Below are 17,920 nucleotides of genomic sequence, written 5' to 3'. Positions count from 1 at the left end.
CACTCATCCTTTTTCTCCCATCTTCATACCTATTGGAGTGTCCACTGTTTTCTTCAACAGCTACTACTTGATGGTCTATCAGACACAAAGAAACAAGCTGGGTGCTAATTAATAATACTACAAGTTTCCATGTGCCACCTCTTTTCCTTTCTGTATTTCCTTCATTATTCCTTCACCTCTCTCTTCCTCTACCCCAGTCTCCTTACCCTGGAGGTTAGCCCTCAGGAAAACCAAGCAGAGAAAGACCTCGGGTGGAAAGGCCATTTATTTACACTCCAACACCTTCACTGCCTTATCTGCTTTCTTTCCTCTGCTGCCTTCTCCCCTCCCTTCCTTCCCTCTCCTGAAGGTATGGATCCAGGAGAAAGATCCATCTCCTCCCCTGCCACAGTGGAGGCATCGGGAAAGAAGCCAAGCCACTGACCCAGGATCGCCCAGCATTTATGGGGACTGCCCAGGCAGAGCCCCTTGCCCCTGTAGCCCCCCCAGTGACCCAAAAGGTCCTCTTTCTCCCCAAAGCAGACGTCGCAGATAGGGCAACAGTAGAGCTTCTGCTTCCAGTGAGTCTGCTGGTGCCTGACCAGCCCAGAGAATAAAGTGAAGGACTTGCCGCAGTGGAAGCAGCGGTTGGACTGCTCTGTGAAGTGGGCCTTCTGGTGGCTGGAGAGACAGATTTTCTTGCTAAAAGTCAAGGGACAATGAGGGCAAGAGAAGACCTTGAGTCTTGAAGGCTTTCCTGGGTGAGAGCTGGACTTGGTATCCAGGCAGGCGGCTCTCGTGTTGGCTGCCTGGGTCCTGGTCACAGGCTCTGGGGTTGCAACGACTGGGCGCTGAGCCTTCCCAGTGACTACCTGGTTCTTGGTTGCAGGTGCCGGGCTCCTGTCTATAGATGGCTGGGTCTGAGCCTCGGGACCGGTGGTTTTAAATGAGGGTCCTTGGGTCCCAGCCACTGGTGCATTGTTTGCAGTTGCCAGCCCCTGGAATCCACCTGTGTTGTCTGGAATCTTCACGATATGCTTCTGGTTTCCAGCCCCCAGCTCCTGGCCTTGGTGTATCTTCTGGTGGCGTTTGAGCTCAGACTGGTCCCGAAAGCGCTTCCCACAGAAGGGACACGAATGGGGCCGGTAACCCAGATGGACACGGCGGTGACGGCTCAGTCCAGAAGCATCACAGTAGGTCTTGTCACAGAGCGAGCAGCAGAAGGGCCTCTCCCCAAGGTGCTTGCGCCGGTGGTAGCTGAGGTCCTTGGGGTTCAGGAAGGACTTCCCGCACTGGCCGCAGCTGTGAACAAACTGGTGGTTGTAGAGGCTGGAGCGCTTGCTGAAGCACTTGCCACAGGTATGGCAGGTAAAGGGTGGCCCAGCCCAGGATGCTGGGAACACTGGTGTCCTGTCCAGGGACCCAGCTGGAGCAGAGGATGGGCCTGCCCTTCTGCGAGCAAGGGAGACCTTCTTGTCATCGCTATTTCCCTCATCTCCCAAACTCTGACTCTGTTCTTGAAGTTCCTCTCTCTTGCCTCCTGTAGGGAATGAGGAAGAATAGTGAGATTCACCACGACAACCCCGACACAAGCTCTCTGTTCAGTCCAAGCTACTTCCCCTCTTTCTGCCCTCCCTCTCCCACCTGACATTCACGCTCACTCTTAGACCTCAGAGGCCAGAGATAAGAATAAACTTTTGGGTTTTCCAATTAAAAAGCAAATAAAAATTTAACTGGAATCTTCCAACAATATCAGAGATCAAAATTTTAACCACATTTCTTGAAATCCATTTCCTTTCATTTTCTTTTTTTTTAAATTGAAGTATAGTTGATTTACCATGTGTGTTAATTCCTCTCATTTTCAATTTTGCTCGTATTCCCAGACACCTCAGATACCCACAGGTGACCTCATAATATATCATGCAAATTGGGACACTTGAGTGACGGGAGGTGCTATTAACAATCAAGCTAGGATGAGAAGCATAAACCAGGACTGTCCTGGCAAACCAGGAATGTGGTCAGCTCAGACTTAAATTTCTCTCAAGTCCTTATTCTACTCTTAAGAACAAGTCTCCCCTGCTCCAACTCAGCATCAAGCTCATCTCCCTTCTCTTTCTTTTCTTTTGGAAAGGACTTTAAAAAAAAAAATTATTTACTTATTTATTTTGGCTGCGCCAGATCTTAGTTGCAGCATGTGGGATCTTTTAGTTGCGGCATGCGTGTGGGATCTAGTTCCCCAACCAGGGATCAAACCCGGGCCCCCTGCATTGGGAGCATGGAGTCTTACCCACTGGACCACCAGGGAAGTCCCGGAAAGGACTTTTTAATCAAGGTGGTATCACTGACATAAGCAACTGACATGGAATCTCTCCATCTCTAGAAACTGAAGATATTCATTTGTCCTGAATGGCTTAGATACTCATCTTCTTGAAGCCAGGGGACTTGAGCAGATGATGTCAAGGTTTCTTCCAGCTCCATGTCTGACCAGGCAGGAAGGATGCAGGCTCGGGGCGGGTATGCAGGCCCCGATCCTCTTAGTCATTTCCATCCTCCCAAGGCATGTCCTGGGTCCTTTTCACCCTCCTCTCTCCTTTGCAATTCTTACCTGAATGAAGGCCTTCTCCGTTTGGGGGACGGAGATCTGCTCTCCACTGTTTCTCTTCTTGTTCAAACTTGGCGATCAGGTCTGGATTAGACAGAAAGATTCTGACTGGGGAGTGGGAAGGAGAGGAAGAGTTGAGGTCCCAGGCTCGGCCCCTTCACACCTGATGGGGACGACAGGCTACCTTCTTCCGTTATCTTTGGTTTAAGAGCCATAATCTGGGACACTTAGGGGCAGGGAGGAGACACGCAAAAGGCCAGCTCTTAACAAAGTGCCTGGTACGTAATAGGAGTGACTCAGTAAATACTAGTTGGATGAATAGGCAGATTTGCATACTTTGAGAACATTATCATCATGTCACAAGCCTTATCTTTGCCTTCATGCAAGCTTTCATTTCTTCTTTCACCCTGAGCCTAGTAACCCAGATCTTGCATACCTGGAACGTATAGAACCAAGAATCAGTGAAGCTAATTGTGAGCTGATCTACCTGCCCAGGGAAACAAGATGTCCCAGAGGCCTGGGACAGAGGGCTTGTGAGGAACCCCAGCCTCTTACCCACAGACATCAGGTTTCTGAAGGTCTCTGACATAACGTCCTGGTAGAGGACCCTCTGACTGGCATCTAGACATTCCCACTCTTCCTGGTTGAAATTCACTGCCACATCCTCAGAGGTGACTGGCTTCTGGAAGAACAGGAGAGATTCAGAGAGTCTGTATATAGACAGACAGACATCCAGTCTCAAGATTCAGACAACTATGAGAAAAAGAAAAACATGGAAGGAAGGGAGAAATAGGAAAAGACAAGTACAAAGCCAGCAACTTTAATGTACAGGCAGGAAAGGAAGGATGGAGAGGAGGGAAGAACAATGTGGGGGGAGAAAGGAGGGGTATATGCTGAATATAAGTAGGAAGAATGCAAAGGAAAAAGGCTGCCACTCTGATGAATTTCAGCAAGTACTCCTTGAAGGATGCCAGGGTGGTGTGGAGTCTGAAAGAAAGTCCTTGAAACCCCTTCTCCTGGGTGCTGTTCAGCTTGGAACACTCTTGAGATTCCATTTGTTCTGTAGACAGGATAATGGATGAAAGAGCTCCTGGAGTCCAGGACCCAGTCCCTCCCTCTGTCTCTCGCTTGGTCTCCTCACCTTCACCCACGCCTTCCACCAGCATTCTCCCTTCACGGCTTCCTGCAGGGCCTCCTCATCCACCTGAGGAAGCAGCTTCTGTACAGGTTCAATTGGCTTCAGCAGGTCAAACACCTTCTCTTCCCTGATGTCTCTTTTTAGCTTTATCCGCTCCTGGTCTGGCCCCCAAGGCTGACTGGGCTCCTTCCTGGGGCTATCTACCTCCCAGTGACTGAGCAGATGGAGAGACTTTGAAAAGGCCCCAGGGTTTGATGTGGCCTCCAGTGGCAAAGTTATCTGCTCCAGGGGGCTGTCCTCCTTTTTTGTCCTGCTGTCCAAATTCTCCTCTTTCACAACTGAGAACATCTTTGATTCCCTCCAAGCCTAGGCCACAGAGTTCAGGAACCTGGTCACCCTTGGCTCAGCAGCCACTGTTCAGTAATGCCAGGTTGGGGCTCTGAAGGCGTCGTCTGCCTTCTGCTTCACCGTTTCTAGCCGCTGGCTGGTGCCCACCTCTAGGAACCTGAGGTGAGACAGAAATCATATCAGCAAGAGGGTGAGTGAGTGAGGAACAGCAGTTTCCTAATTTGGTCAGGGAACACCAAGAGTTACTGAACCCCTGCTTTGTACCTAAAACCCCTCAGCACTGCCCCATGAGGTAACGATTAATGACCCCATTTTAAGGAACCTAAAGTACAGAGATGCTAAGTAATGTGCTCAAGGATACTCCCGGTCCACAGCAGAGTTTGTGGTCAAAGCCTTGACTCTACCACTGAGGACATGATTTCCGCTGTCCCAAAGCCCTCTCTAGAGCAACAGTACGGTATTCTGGAAAGAAAGCATGTGCCTGAGGTAACCAGCCCTGGATCTGTCACAAACCACCTTGTACAAGTTTCTTCATTCTTATCTGGTTTCATTGGAATATGAGATTAAAGGAGACTCTCTAAGATCCCATCCAGGACCCAAAAATATACGATTCTGTGGATTTTTAATACATACAGATACTTGTAAAGAATGATAATGGAGGGACTTCCCTGGTGGTCCAGTGGTTAAGGGTCTTAGCTCTCACTGCAGGGGGCACGGGTTTGATCCCTAGTCCAGGAACTAAGATCCCACATGCCTCGAGACAGGGCCAAAAAAAAAAAAAAAAAAAAAAAAAAAAAAAGAATGATAATGGTAACAACCCAGCAGCAAATGCTTCTGCAGGGCTCCCAAAGAGCCTGGCGCTGGGCTGCCTGCCCAGCCTAGGAAGTTCCTGCTCTGCCCACACGTGGCTGAACTCCCACCTCCTCCTACTGACAGCCACTCACCCCGCTTCTCCTCCCTCCAGATGGAATGAAAAGAATGAAGACATAAAAACCTGTTGACTTTCTTCCTTTCACTTTTTTGAAAGGTGATAGAATTGAAAATGCCAGCAAGGAAAAGGAGTTAGTGGACAACAATGGAGTTAGTGGGATCGGCTAAAAAGAAAGCTGACAGGAAAGGTGCATTCCTGGGAGGTGAAGTTGAGTCCCTCCTTCCCTCCCTCCCTTCCTTTCTTTCAAGACCATCCACAATCATTGTGTGAGAGGGGCAGGTCTGGATTATTCTCCTACCCTCCAGCCAAACACAGTGAAAGTAACACTGCAAAACAGTCTCAGTAATAGTATCCTCAAGGTCCTGGCTTTCTCATTCTCCCGCAGGAAAGACCCACCCCTGTCAGTCGTTCTCAAAAAGCATTTGCTGCGGGTGGTAGCCTGAGGCCCTCGGTTCAGATTCTAAGCCGGTTCTCTGGTTTGGGAAGGGAGCATGACTATGGAGACTGAAATTTCTGGCAGCTGCTGCCTGCCTCTGGCACTTTTACCTCGACAGTACTTTCTACATCCACACGACCCAGGGCTCAAGCCGGCCGGGCCGCGATGGAAAGAGGCTGGATATAACTCAACAGACTTTCGGCGCAGACCAGTTTATCTGTTCCCGGCCTGTCCCTGCCCTTCCAGAATGTAAATCCCTCGAGGGAATGTGTCGCCATTTTCCAGTTCTCTGAGTCCACCCAATCTCTCTCTAACCCCAAACCCGTCCATGGTTTCCCATAGCAATTCTGAGAACGACTGAAATCCCCACCACACCTGTCAGGCTTCGTGGGGTCCGCCCTCGCCTCCCCCCACCCCGGTGTTCCAGCCACTATTGTTTTCTGCCCTTCGGCCAAGCAAAAAGACCCTCAGGCATTAGCCCTTCTCACCCGGTCTCCGGGTCTCTGCTCTGTCCCTCAAGGACCCTTTGCAGCTCCTGCCCAGCTCTGCCGGACCAGATCGCGAGCCCACAGGGCATGGCATACCTCCCGGCACTGCGCGCCCAGTCCCACACTCCGGTCTCGGGGCCTCCCGCGGGCAGGGACGGAGAGTTTCGCTCACCACTGCGTGGCACGCTCGTTAATACCCACTGGTTGGGGTTTCTGTGCCCTGAACTGGTCCCGTTGACTGGGACGGCACTGCCCAATGCCTGTCTGCCCAGAAACTTCGTTGCTGGGATCCCGACTTTTTCAGCACGTGCCAGGAGCCCGTCCTCTTCGCCGAGTCCCCCACGCGGCCGGAGTGGTCTGTGCCCTGGGCCATACCCTAACCCAGGTTTCCCCATGGGCCCCAGGGGTTGGAAGCTCCCGTCGCCTGCCGAGGTCAGGGGCGGAAGGCTGCGCCTTCACTAACTTCCACCACCGCGAGCTCAACTCCCCTCTGTCCTACTCACCCGCCGCTGCCGAGGACCGGGACTTTGGGACGTAGGGTTTCCGAGGGGCCAGCGGCGAGCCCGCTCCACTCCAGCGCACGTTTACCGGCTGCCCACGACCCCGTCCCGGCCCCACCAGGGCCCGGCACCGGCCTCACTCTCCTCGCCTGTTTCCGCAATGCCACCATGCACCCTGCCGAGGTAAGCCTATGGGCCCGCCAAGGTCAAGAGTTCACAGTCTAGGAAGCTTAAAAGGAAGAGGACTCGCCCCGCCCCACTAGCCCATTCCTCCTACCAATTGCAGCCGCTGGTCCCACCTAGCGCTCGGATCTCATTCCCAGTCTTAATTTAGTCTTGGGGGAAAAAAGGATTAAATTACCTCTGATTAAAACACATAATCACCAACCACCATCACCTAGAGCCCAAAGGAGAAAAATGAGACCTTTACATGCTCCCAGAAAGAGACCTGGAGGCACACAGCACCTTAAAAAAGCAAAGGCAGGACTGCCCTGGTGGCGCAGTGGTTAAGAATCCGCCTGCCAATGCAGGGCACAGGGGTTCCAGCTGTGGTCCAGGAAGATCCCACATGCCACGGAACAACTAAGCCTGGGCGCCACAACTACTGAGACTGCGCTCTAGAGCCTGCAAGCCACAACTATTGAGTCTGTGCTCTAGAGCCCACAAGCCACAACTACTGAGCCTGTGAGCCACAACTATTGAAGCCTGCGCGCCTAGAGCCCGTGCTCTGCAACAAGAGAAGGCACCGCAAGGAAGAGAAGCCCCTGCTTGCTGCAGCTAGAGAAAGCCTGTAAGCAGCAAGGAAGACCCAATGCAGCCATAAATAAATAAAACAAAATAAATTAATTTTAAAAAGAGAGAAGGAAAGAAAAGTGAAGGCAAACCGCTGTGACTTAAATGATGACAGCAGACAGAGGTAGGGGAGCAGAGAAGACATGTTCAGGTAAAGTTCTACTTACCTTGGCCACTTACCCAAACCCGGTTTGACCCTTCTCAGTAATGCCTTTTTTTTTTTTTAAATCAGCTCAACGGAAATCACATTTATTTCCTTTCCACTTAATTAGCATTTACCATATACCATTTTGTATCATGATGATTTTTTTTTTGCGGTATGCAGGCCTCTCACTGTTGTGGCCTCTCCCGTTGCGGAGCACAGGCTCTGGACGCGCAGGCTCAGCAGCCATGGCTCACGGGCCCAGCCGCTCCGCGGCATGTGGGATCTTCCCCGACCAGGGCACGAACCCACGTCCCCTGCATCGGCAGGCAGACTCTCAACCACTGCGCCACCAGGGAAGCCCCTATGATCATATTTTATATTTCACATTGGCTCGGGGCTTTGCAATTTACAAAAAAAACTTGTAAACATAGCCTCCATTAAATCCTCACAAACATCCTGTGAGGTAGGAATTTGTTATTCTGTCTTCACAGATGAGGAAACAGGCTCAGAGATGTTGAGCCTTGCCAAAGCCCACATCTAGTTGTACTGGGACAGGAAACCAGATCCCCTGCTTTAAAGTCTGTACGCTGGAGTCTTGGATCCATGGTTAGTACTGGATGGCTGGCAGATGCAGGTTTTAAATCTCTTAGTGTTCCCAAGGTACCTGACCCTGTGATCTGCCCTTGTGGACAGACATTCATGTGGGTGGGCTGAGGCTCCCACAGAGTCAGATGGAGACAGTAGGCTGGTGGAGATGGTGATGGAGGCAGCCTGTGCTCAGTGGCACCCCTTAGGGTTCTGGACCTGCCACCTTCCTAACATGGTTACTGGGTACACTCATCTTGAAAAGCAGCATCAGCTTGCTACTGGGCTCCTATCGAAACTAAACACCTGACCCATGGAGGCCTTCTGACACTCTAGCTTAATGCTCACATTTGGGGGTAGGTCAACTTGGACTCAACTTCTAACAAAGTGGGAAGGACCCAATAATCCTCATTTGGAAATGGTATATTTAATGATGTGGCCTGGCTTCAACATCTCTACTTTACATGGAAAAGTGGCACATATCCCTCTGGGAAAAACTTTATCCCCTACTCTGCCAACTGAAGTAAAGCTGCTGGTTCCATGGGGCTCTCAGTTCACAGAGATTCCCCTAAATGCCTGGCCCTGCTTCACTGTGGTTCGGCTAGGCTGAAACCCAACGCTGTCCCTGGCTGATGCAGCCATTCAATCTCATTGCCAGTGATGCAGAGCCAAAAATGGATGCTGTCGCTCCTCTTGGTGGGCAGAACACAAGGCCCTTTCATAGCTCTTGCCAATAACCTCTTTGATCAACCTTCCTATAATTTTACTGACTCTTGTGCTGTTGCCTACCTATGTGGTATGCCACTTGAAAAACTAGACTGGTGAGACATCTGTCTTTGGAGCTGCAAACTGTGGAAATAAACCATAACTGCTTATCTAACCATCTGGGTCACTCAGGTGAATGCCCACAAGAAGAGCCTGGTTGCTGATAGAATTGACTGGAATCAAGCTGCTGATGGAAACATGTTTTGTGAAGACAGTCCCCACTGCTCCCTGAGTCCATCATCATACCAGACAGGGCAAGACATTCACCATCATAGACTGGGCACAAAGTAAAGGACTCAGTTTCTGATTTGGACTTGCAATTACTGCCAAAAGTTGACTTGTCTTACAATGAGGGAGGCCACATAGCAAGGGGCATTGTCCTCATCTGCTCCTGGCAGATGGACTTCATTGGCTCTTTGACCCCCTCAAGGGCTATCAGTGGTGCTTCACCACTGTTGACACTGTAGGGTACAGTGCTGTTATTCTAGCCCAGCCTTCTCCATCCATACCATTGTGCCCCTTGAAACTAATCTGTGCCATGTATTTGGCCTCCCAGAAAACACAGCAATGGTTTGCCTTTTATTTGCCTATGCTAAATGGCCTTGCTGATCTGCTTACCATCCCCCTTGAAGGATAAAATGTACTCCTGTTCAACCTTACTGTAATTTGTAGTGCTACTCCAATGAAAGACTTCATAATTAGTTCTATTTAAAACAACACACCAACCTTGTACACCTTGTATCCTAAGGCTCAATTTTCAAGCCACTATGTCTTCCATGGTTAAAGATAATATCAGGCATGCTTTAATGAGTTCAAATTCTTATCTCATGTAACTGACTCAGTATGAGGCTTATAGTAATTATCTGCTTTGACTCCTGCCCCTGTGACCTGATAAGCTCTGTTTCTATTTTGGACTTTCTTAACCCTCAACTATTGGCTCAACTCAGCCTAAAACTCAGACTTGTCCCATCCCTAGTGGAACCCAATTCAATAGTTCTACTTCCTGGATTTGTCAGTGCTTCTACTCCTATTCTTGTGTTTTATCCTGAGTCTTATAAATTTGTTTATCTTATTCCTTTGGTACCCTAGTCCAGTTCCTTAAATGGGTTCCATTGGTTTCCTTGCCTGATCTCCAACTTCTAAGGACTGTTGCTCTTCCTTGGCCTCTTGTTCTCTGTGTCATGCATTCTTACACTTGAATTGTTGGTCCCTCTTGCTGCCAAATGCCTATCAGGTCTTCTGCCTGTTGTTGGCACCTTCTCCTTTTCGTTCCACCCTTAACTGTCCATTGGATTTAGCCACACGGAGCTCTTTGCTGATGACTCCGCAAAAAGGGATTTGGTGGATTGATGAGCACTGAAATTAGAATGCAGGGAGCTGGTATAAACTTTCTAAGGGACTTGGCTTTAAAGGAGTGCAAAGAAATAGCGTAGTAGCTTATTTATTCTTTTTTAAAATTTTTTTGGCTGCACCGCTCTGTTTGTGGGATTTTTCCCTGACCAGGGATTGAACCTGAGCCCTCGGCAGTGAGAGCACAGAGTCTTAACCACTGGACCACCAGGGAATTCCCACATAGTAGCTTATTTAGATGGGAGAGATTTGAGTACATTTATAGGTCAAAAGGATGGTCCAGCAGTGAATATCTTCATGGTAAACAATTACCAACAGTTATGTATTAGGTTACTTTTCAATCCCACTCAACTCAAAGGCTGTATCATTACCCTATTGATTTGAATTTCTAAGTCTTTTGCCTCTGCATCCTGAGGAACCACATCTTTGCAAGGTATAAAATCTAAAGCTGCAACATGATGATGGAAGACCAGAGAACAGATAGGACAAAAAAGTCTGCATGAGGCAAACCAGGTGGGTAGGAATGAGATTTTCGTATGTGTCCTGGTCAAATTCCAGAAGGAGCAAAGGGAGGGCCAGTTCTGAACCCAATTTAAGCAACTTCAGCCACCTCATTTCCACACAGAATTTGCCTACAGTGCTTTTTGAATCTCTTCATGGGATTAAGGAGCATCTCAAATATAAAGGAAACTAAACTTATACTAATGTAAGTGAGCAGTGATCTATTATACCTGCAAATATTGTCAAAGACAGAAAACGGATTGTGGGATTGAAGTCTAGAGCACAGGAGTTATATTTATCTAGTGCCATGCTGGACAATACAGCAGTCACTTGCCACATGTAGCAATTTAAAATTAATTCAAATTAAGTAAAATTAAAAATTCAGTTCCTCAGGTGCACCAGCCACATTTCAAATGCTCAGTAGCCACATGTGGGAAATGGCTACTTTATTGAAGAGCAAACCTATAGAACAGTTATATTATCGCATAAAGGTCTATGGGACAGTGCTGATCTAGCAATATCCTGGGTAAAGGGTGTCCTGCTAATACAAAGGGGTGGGCATAGGGTTATCACAACTTAAGTATAATATTCCTTAGGCCATCCAGCTTCCATTTCTCTGATTCTCTACTCACCAATTCTGAATCCCAAATTTCCCAACTTTTGGAGGACATCTATTTGAGAGAGGTGAGTTTGGTTACCTATGAGCGAATCCAAACATTGGGAAGGTCTTGCTTAAGCGGGTGACTGAAAGTGACAAAATATGGAGCTGGAAGAAACATGAGAGATTACTACACTCCATTCTCTGACCTCCTTCCTCCTCACCCTGATCACCTAGGCCAGGTTAGATGTCCCTCCTCTGTACATACATGTCCTTCCTCTGTACATACCTGTGCATACCTCTATCATAACCCTATTTTATTATCTGTTTTTAGAGTGATCTATGCCACTAGTTGTAAACTAGCCAAGGGCAGGGATATCTCTTTATTCATCTCAGTAACTAACAATGCCTGGTACATAGGAGGTTCTCAAACTTAAGTTTTTCATACAGAGAAACTGTATGGTACAAGTTAGACTTTTAAGGCCTGATTAGCAGTTCCCTGATAAAGGTATGAATGGAAAATAAAAGACCACATAGTGACCTATAGCAATCTCATCAAGATAACCTTTGAGGTGCGGGCAGATTAGAACAACTCCTTATTCATCATCTTTGCCCAACCCAGGTCTTTCCAACTGGGAAACCCAGCATTTATGAAACATCTAATATATGCTAATGCTTCACAAAAATGAAATTCTCCTATAAATGCTATGAACTATTATTTTCCCACTTTACAGATTAGGAATGAGCATCAAAAAGGATACGCAACTTGAGCAAACAAAAGGCAACTAAAAATAGCCAAGCTAGTTTTAAAGTCCAGAACTATCTGACACTTCTGTATCAGATATAAATGGGAAAATAGTCACTGAACCCTGTAGAAGATAATTAGCATTAAAAAAAAAAAAGGTTAATTTAAGAGACATGACTTTATCATGAAATCACTGAATCTTTTATTTTTCCTATTTGACTTCTCAAAAAGGGTGGCATAGTTAAGAATCTTCTTTGATATGGCTTGATAATTGTACTGTCTTCTCTATTCTGAGACTTTTCCATAAGAATATTCACTTTAATCCGACTGCTACTCCATGGCTGGAAAAGTGGATATGCAATAACAATTTCATACTCTTTTATCTCTTTCTTTACACTCTCATGCTTCTCACATATAGGAGGCTGGCTCTGGTCTTTTCTCAAGATTTCTTCCTTGAGTTTTTGCTGTACAAGTTCTCTCCCTCGAATCATGCATTCCTGGTGAGCTTTAATTTGCATCTGTTCCCTCTCATTTACCTGCTTTCTTCTCTGTGCGTTCTGGATCCCATGTACTTCTGGCACAATTTTGGGCAATTTTATTTCACTAGGATACGGTGGTAATTGCCTAAATGTTTTATTCTTAAACTCTCCGACCTGTCCTGCTCAACATATGTGCATTTCTACATGTTTCACTTCTCTCTCAGGTACCAAATAATATCATTTTTGTCCTTCTATGCTTTGGGTTGTTTTCCCCTCCAATCTCTTCTTGATTTCATTGCCTGTCTCTTGTTCTTTCATCATTTCCATTATTCTTTTATTCTAATAAGACTCCACTTTGGCAAGCCAGTAGTCAAGAGAAAGACCTTGCTCCCTACTGAGTGTTTCATACTCCTCTTGACATTTTTGAATTATCAGTTGTCTTGCTGCTGTTGTATGCACTCCGCCTAGATTCTGTCAAAGTGAGGTACAGAATTTTATAATATGACCATCTTTTTACTTTGAACATATTTAAAACAGGAGCTCACTATTGACACCAAGAAAGGACCATGGTCTTTCATTAATTTGGTGAGCTTGTGAGCTCCAAAAGTTGGAGTTCTCACCACCAAAATCAGTAACTAGTTTTTTAAAAACATAGGGTTGGGAGTTTTAAAAATAATACTTTGTTTTGCAAGTAAAGACTTAACTGGAAAACATTTGCCACTGTGGATACACTACTGGAAAGTGTCACTTGGACAGAAGGAGTTTAAACCTAACTTTCCTTCTCCTAGTCATTTCAAACTGTATGATGTTAAGATAATTTATTTACCAAGATTTTTTTCTCCAGTGGGGACTGTTGACCTGCAGCAATCCTAGGGTCTTTAGATACTTTAGCCCAGGACAATCTGTAAGACAAAAAAGCAAAGGTAGATTAGAATGTGGGAAATGTCAGAACAAATCTGCTCTCATACTGACTGAACCAAAAAACCCAATTGTTTTGGTCATGGCCAAGGGTATTTCCCTCAGAAAGAAAAAACCTGGTAATAGGCAGGACTACAGCAGGGCCATTTCCCAAAGGGAAACCACTACATTCCTATGGTAACGAATAATGAATGCTCTTTTAATAAGAACATATAAATAAGAGCACATACAGTCATCCCTCAGTATCCACGGACACCCCCCCCAAGGTCCCTTGGTTCCAGGACTCACCACCCCCACCCCAGATACCAAAATCCATGCCCTAGTCCCTTATATAAAATGGCACAGTATTTGCATACAACCTGGGCACGTTCTCCTGTACACCTTAAATTATCTCTCAATTACTTGTAATACCTACTACAATGTAAATATTATGTAAATAGTTGTAAATACAATGTAAATAGTCGTAAGTAAAATGTAAACACTATGTAAATAGTTGCCAGTAAGTGGCAAATTCAAGTTTTGCTTTTGGGAACTTTCGGGAATTTTTTTTTTTTTTCAAGTATTTCCACCCACAGTTAGTTGAATCTGCAGATGGGGAACCCTCAGATATAGAGGACCAACCATAATCCTTTCATATAAACTTAAAGCATACTTCTCCTGTGGACTCAACATGAACCATTCTGAATCTTGTACCAGGGATTGGGCAAGGGAAGAGACAGGCTCCTTGGTGAAGCTTTGCCCAAGCACATCTATGACAGATTGCTCAGTCCCACTGCCTCCTTTGTCTTCTGAGATAATTCTAGACTTCAGTGTTATTAGTTCATTCTCTTTGTGCAGTTTCTTGATCCGGGCCCTCTCTGCCTCTATCACCACATACAGCATCTCTGCCCTATAATCTTTCGTTCTGAAATTCTGTTCTTATTTGATCACCCACCCCTCTGCTTGCCTGCCTTATTCTGCCAATCATCCTTCACCCTAAATCCATTATGAAACCATTCCCTGTTGATCCGCTTGGGATGAGACTCTGTGGTTACTCTGGGTTTATTTATAGGACAGGCTTATGGCAACACAAGTGAAGACTACCAACTTTTTCTGTGTCATCCGTGGTCTAATCTGAGCTCACTGTGAGGTCGTATTTAAGCCACTGAGGATGCCTGGCATCTCATCTCTATGCCTTTATTTCCACCATTTATGGTTTAGAGCATGGGCTTTGAAGCCTTACAGGGCTATGCTTGAATCCTAATTCCACCACTTCCCAGTGTGTGACTCAGGGCAAGTAACTTAATCTCTCTCTAAATCAGTTTCCTCATCTACAAAATGGAGATATAAGACCAAAATTTGCCTCTTGGAGTTATAAAGAACAAATGAGAATTAGATTAAAGAGCCTGGCAAAATGCTTGATATACGGTAAGTTCTCAATAAATGGCAGTTGGGGCTTCCCTGGTGGCACAGTGGTTAAGAATCTGCCTGCCAATGCAGGGGACATGGGTTCGAGCCCTGGTCCGGGAAGATCCCACATGCCACGGAGCAACTAAGCCCATGTGCCACAACTACTGAGCCTGTGCTCTAGAGCCCATGAGCCACAAATACTGAGCCGACTGTCACAACTACTGAAGCCCGTGTGCCTAGAGCCTGTGCTCCACAACAAGGAGGCCACCACAATGAGAAGCCCGCGCACGGCAACAAAGAGTAGCCCTCTGCTCACCACAACTAGAGAAAGCCCACGTGCAGCAACAAAGACCCAATGCAGCCAAAAAAATAAAATAAAATAAAAATTTAAAAAAGTAAAAAATAAATGGTATCCATCCTCCACAGGTCAAGCCCTGACTATAAAGTCTTTCCAGTCTACTCTATGTAATAGTGATTTTTGCCAAGCTATGAATATGAACACAACATTTTTTTATTTCTACAACTCATTTGAAAATCAATCATGGTTTCCACTGTGCTGTCTGTATCCATATATCACCTTTAACATTTTGATGATGAAATTCAGACTCATAAAGAGTTGGAACTATAATTTTTCAATCTACAAATACAATGATCTATCTATCATATCAGAAAGGATCTGATAACAAATACTGGATCTCACTGACCTCTTGGGCATATTCTTATTTGCCTGACTACATATACCTATTTTGAGATTTTAAAACTATGACTGTCTTACTTTTATTTCTCTGTACATAGTATGTAGCACAGTACTTAACATTAGAGTCTGTAATCCCAAATTCTCAAAAGTAATGATTTGTTGATTGGTGATTATCCTCATCACATAATATCTGAGTATCTTTCTCTCTTACATTCCCCATGACACTGTATCTTTTTATTAAAACATTTACCAGTCCTCTTTGTAGTATACAGGCCTATTTGTTTTATATGCCTATCCTGGGCTCTCGCATTTTGTCCTATAAGTGTACTTTCATTGCATTCTAATTATTCATTTGTACTCCTTAAGGTCAGAGACCATAGTTTTCAGCTTTGCAGCCCCAACTTCAGCTCAAAGACTGACATAGGTGCTTAATAAATACGAACTGAACAGATTGTGAGCTTTTGTTGGGAAAGGGCCATGCCTTATAATGCTTAGTTCCTTTACTGCATTAGGACAGTATTCAACTCATGGTGGATCTTCACTGAATTTTGTCAAACTTTAAAGGGAAAGTTGGGGAGAAGAGACGGCTAATTTCAATTTCCATTTTCAAAGGAGAAAGACACACAGAGAAGAGAGAATAAAAACTTGCCTACCACCACGGGCTCAGCAACAGACCTCTCCTTGTAGGACAAATTATTATGAGGCTTGTCACTCTCCAGTAGCTTGCTCAGAGTTTTAATCCCCTCACTACTGTGAGTGTTTCCATTATTGCAGAGACAAGTAGGTCAAAGCCTCTCTCTAGGAGAAATCACAGCCTGTCTCTTTCAAAGGAGAAAATAGTGATGGCTCCAAAACTTTTATATGTAAGGAGCTTAGCACAACTATCGGTTGAGCGGGGTTGGATGGACTGGAAGCGAACTAGGAAACTCATCTACAAGCTGTCCCTTCAGGACAACAAGATTCTATACTTTAGGGACTTCCCTGGTGGTGCAGTGGTTAAGAATCCACCTGCCAATGCAGTGGATATGGATTGGATCCCTGGTCTGGGAAGATCCCACATGCCGCGGAGCAGCTACGCCTGAGCGCCACAACTACTGAAGCCGGCGCGCCTAGAGCCCGTGCTCTGCAACAAGAGAAGGCACCACAACTAAGAGTAGCCCCTGCTTGCTGCAACTAGAGAAAGCCCGCACACAGCAACGAAGACCCAACTCAGCCATAAATAAATAAATAAAATTATTTTTTAAAAAAGATTCTATACTTTATTTATTTATTTTTGGCTGCATTGGGTCTTCATTGCTGCACGTGAGCTTTCTCTAGTTGCGGCGAGCGGGGGGCTACTCTTTGTTGTGGTGCGTGGGCTTCTCACTGCGGTGGCTTCTCTTGTTGCGGAGCGTGGGCTTCTCACTGCGGTGGCTTCTCTTGTTGCGGAGCACGGGCTCTAAGCATGCAGGCTTCAGTAGTTGCGGCACGCGGGCTCAATAGTTGTGGCTCGCAGACTCCAGAGCGCAGGCTCAGTAGTTGTGGCACACAGGCTTAGTTGCTCCACGGCATGTGGGATCTTCCCCCACAAGGGCTCGAACCCGTGTCCCCTACATTGGCAGGCAGATTCTTAACCACTGCACCATCAGGGAAGCCCAGATTCTGTACTTTAGATGGTAGGTTACAGATGAATTAAAATAGCAAGATTTTAAAAATACTTGTCCTCATGTTTTATAAAAGATCAGGGAAATGTCAGCTGTCCACCTAAGGGATGACGATGATGAAGTAGAGTTGGTCCATGGGAGGCGGGGGACAAGGTGGAAGGGGGTCCGCAACTGAAAGCCAAACTCGACCAAGTCTTACTGAAACCCTACCCAAGGTTGCTCCCTTGACTAATGCTAACCTCCCTCATCTGGCAGGCATCTAAAGAGGAAGGAGTCCCAACCTCTTCTGCTCCGCCACCTCCAAGGTCCTGAGCCCCTTCCCAAGTGTCCTACTTCATCCCTGTTTCCTATCGTGCCTAAGGACTAGATGTTCCTCCTCCGCCTTCACCCCCTCCACTTCCTGCCCCGTAAGAAGTCGACTCACCCCTTCCAACGGCCCAGAACGGCCCCCACAGCACGCGAGCCAGGAGGGGCTCTGCAGAGAGCCCTTGCTTAGACCGCGAGGTCCAAAGAGCGCTAGAACTGTAACTCCCAGAATGTTTCGCTTTGTTTTTAACCACTGCCCGGCAGCTAACTCAGGAACGGAGGAAGTAGTAGTTCTCTCGTCCAAAGAAATTAGTATTCAGTAAGGTTAGTACGATTTTTCAGCAGAAACTCTCCCCGCGACTGCGTCCCTTTAAAATTCGAGACCAATAAAATAAACACCCCAGTACTGGGTCCTGAGGGGAAAAATAACCGGAGGCGCATCTTCAATCACCTGTTTCCTTAGCCGACGTCACAGAACCAGGCTGAAGGTGGCGCTAAAACTTTCCTTCAGAGAGGTTCCTCCCCATCTCCAGGCTCTCGGGACCATGTTTGCGATTAATTATGACGTCACAGCCAATCGTCGGG

General features: G+C 46.4%; 2 protein-coding genes across 2 annotated transcripts; both read right to left on the bottom strand.

The window, feature by feature from the left end:
- Positions 1 to 264: 264 nt before the first annotated feature.
- On the bottom strand, positions 265 to 3,839 carry ZFP57 (ZFP57 zinc finger protein; the record flags this gene model as incomplete). The annotated part of the gene is given in 5 exon segments (XM_079712675.1): positions 265 to 347; positions 350 to 1,519; positions 2,585 to 2,689; positions 3,137 to 3,263; positions 3,723 to 3,839. Coding segments are annotated over 4 exon segments (1,392 nt in total). The 5' UTR covers positions 3,171 to 3,263; positions 3,723 to 3,839.
- A 297-nt stretch (positions 3,840 to 4,136) lies between these two features.
- Positions 4,137 to 17,776, bottom strand: LOC307058984 (uncharacterized protein ZNRD1-AS1; the record flags this gene model as incomplete). Its single annotated transcript, XM_079712674.1, has 4 exons — positions 4,137 to 4,224; positions 6,511 to 6,611; positions 12,098 to 12,477; positions 17,743 to 17,776. The coding sequence occupies 4 exons, from the start codon at positions 17,774 to 17,776 to the stop codon at positions 4,137 to 4,139; spliced, it is 603 nt and encodes a 200-aa protein (XP_079568800.1).
- Between the last annotated feature and the right edge of the window lie 144 nt (positions 17,777 to 17,920).

This window comes from Hyperoodon ampullatus (genome assembly GCF_949752795.1).
Source record: "Hyperoodon ampullatus genome assembly, chromosome: 10".
In the NCBI taxonomy this organism is placed as follows: Eukaryota; Metazoa; Chordata; class Mammalia; order Artiodactyla; family Ziphiidae; genus Hyperoodon; species Hyperoodon ampullatus.
Note: the sequence above shows the minus strand (reverse complement) of the source record. Positions and strands in the feature narration are given on the sequence as shown.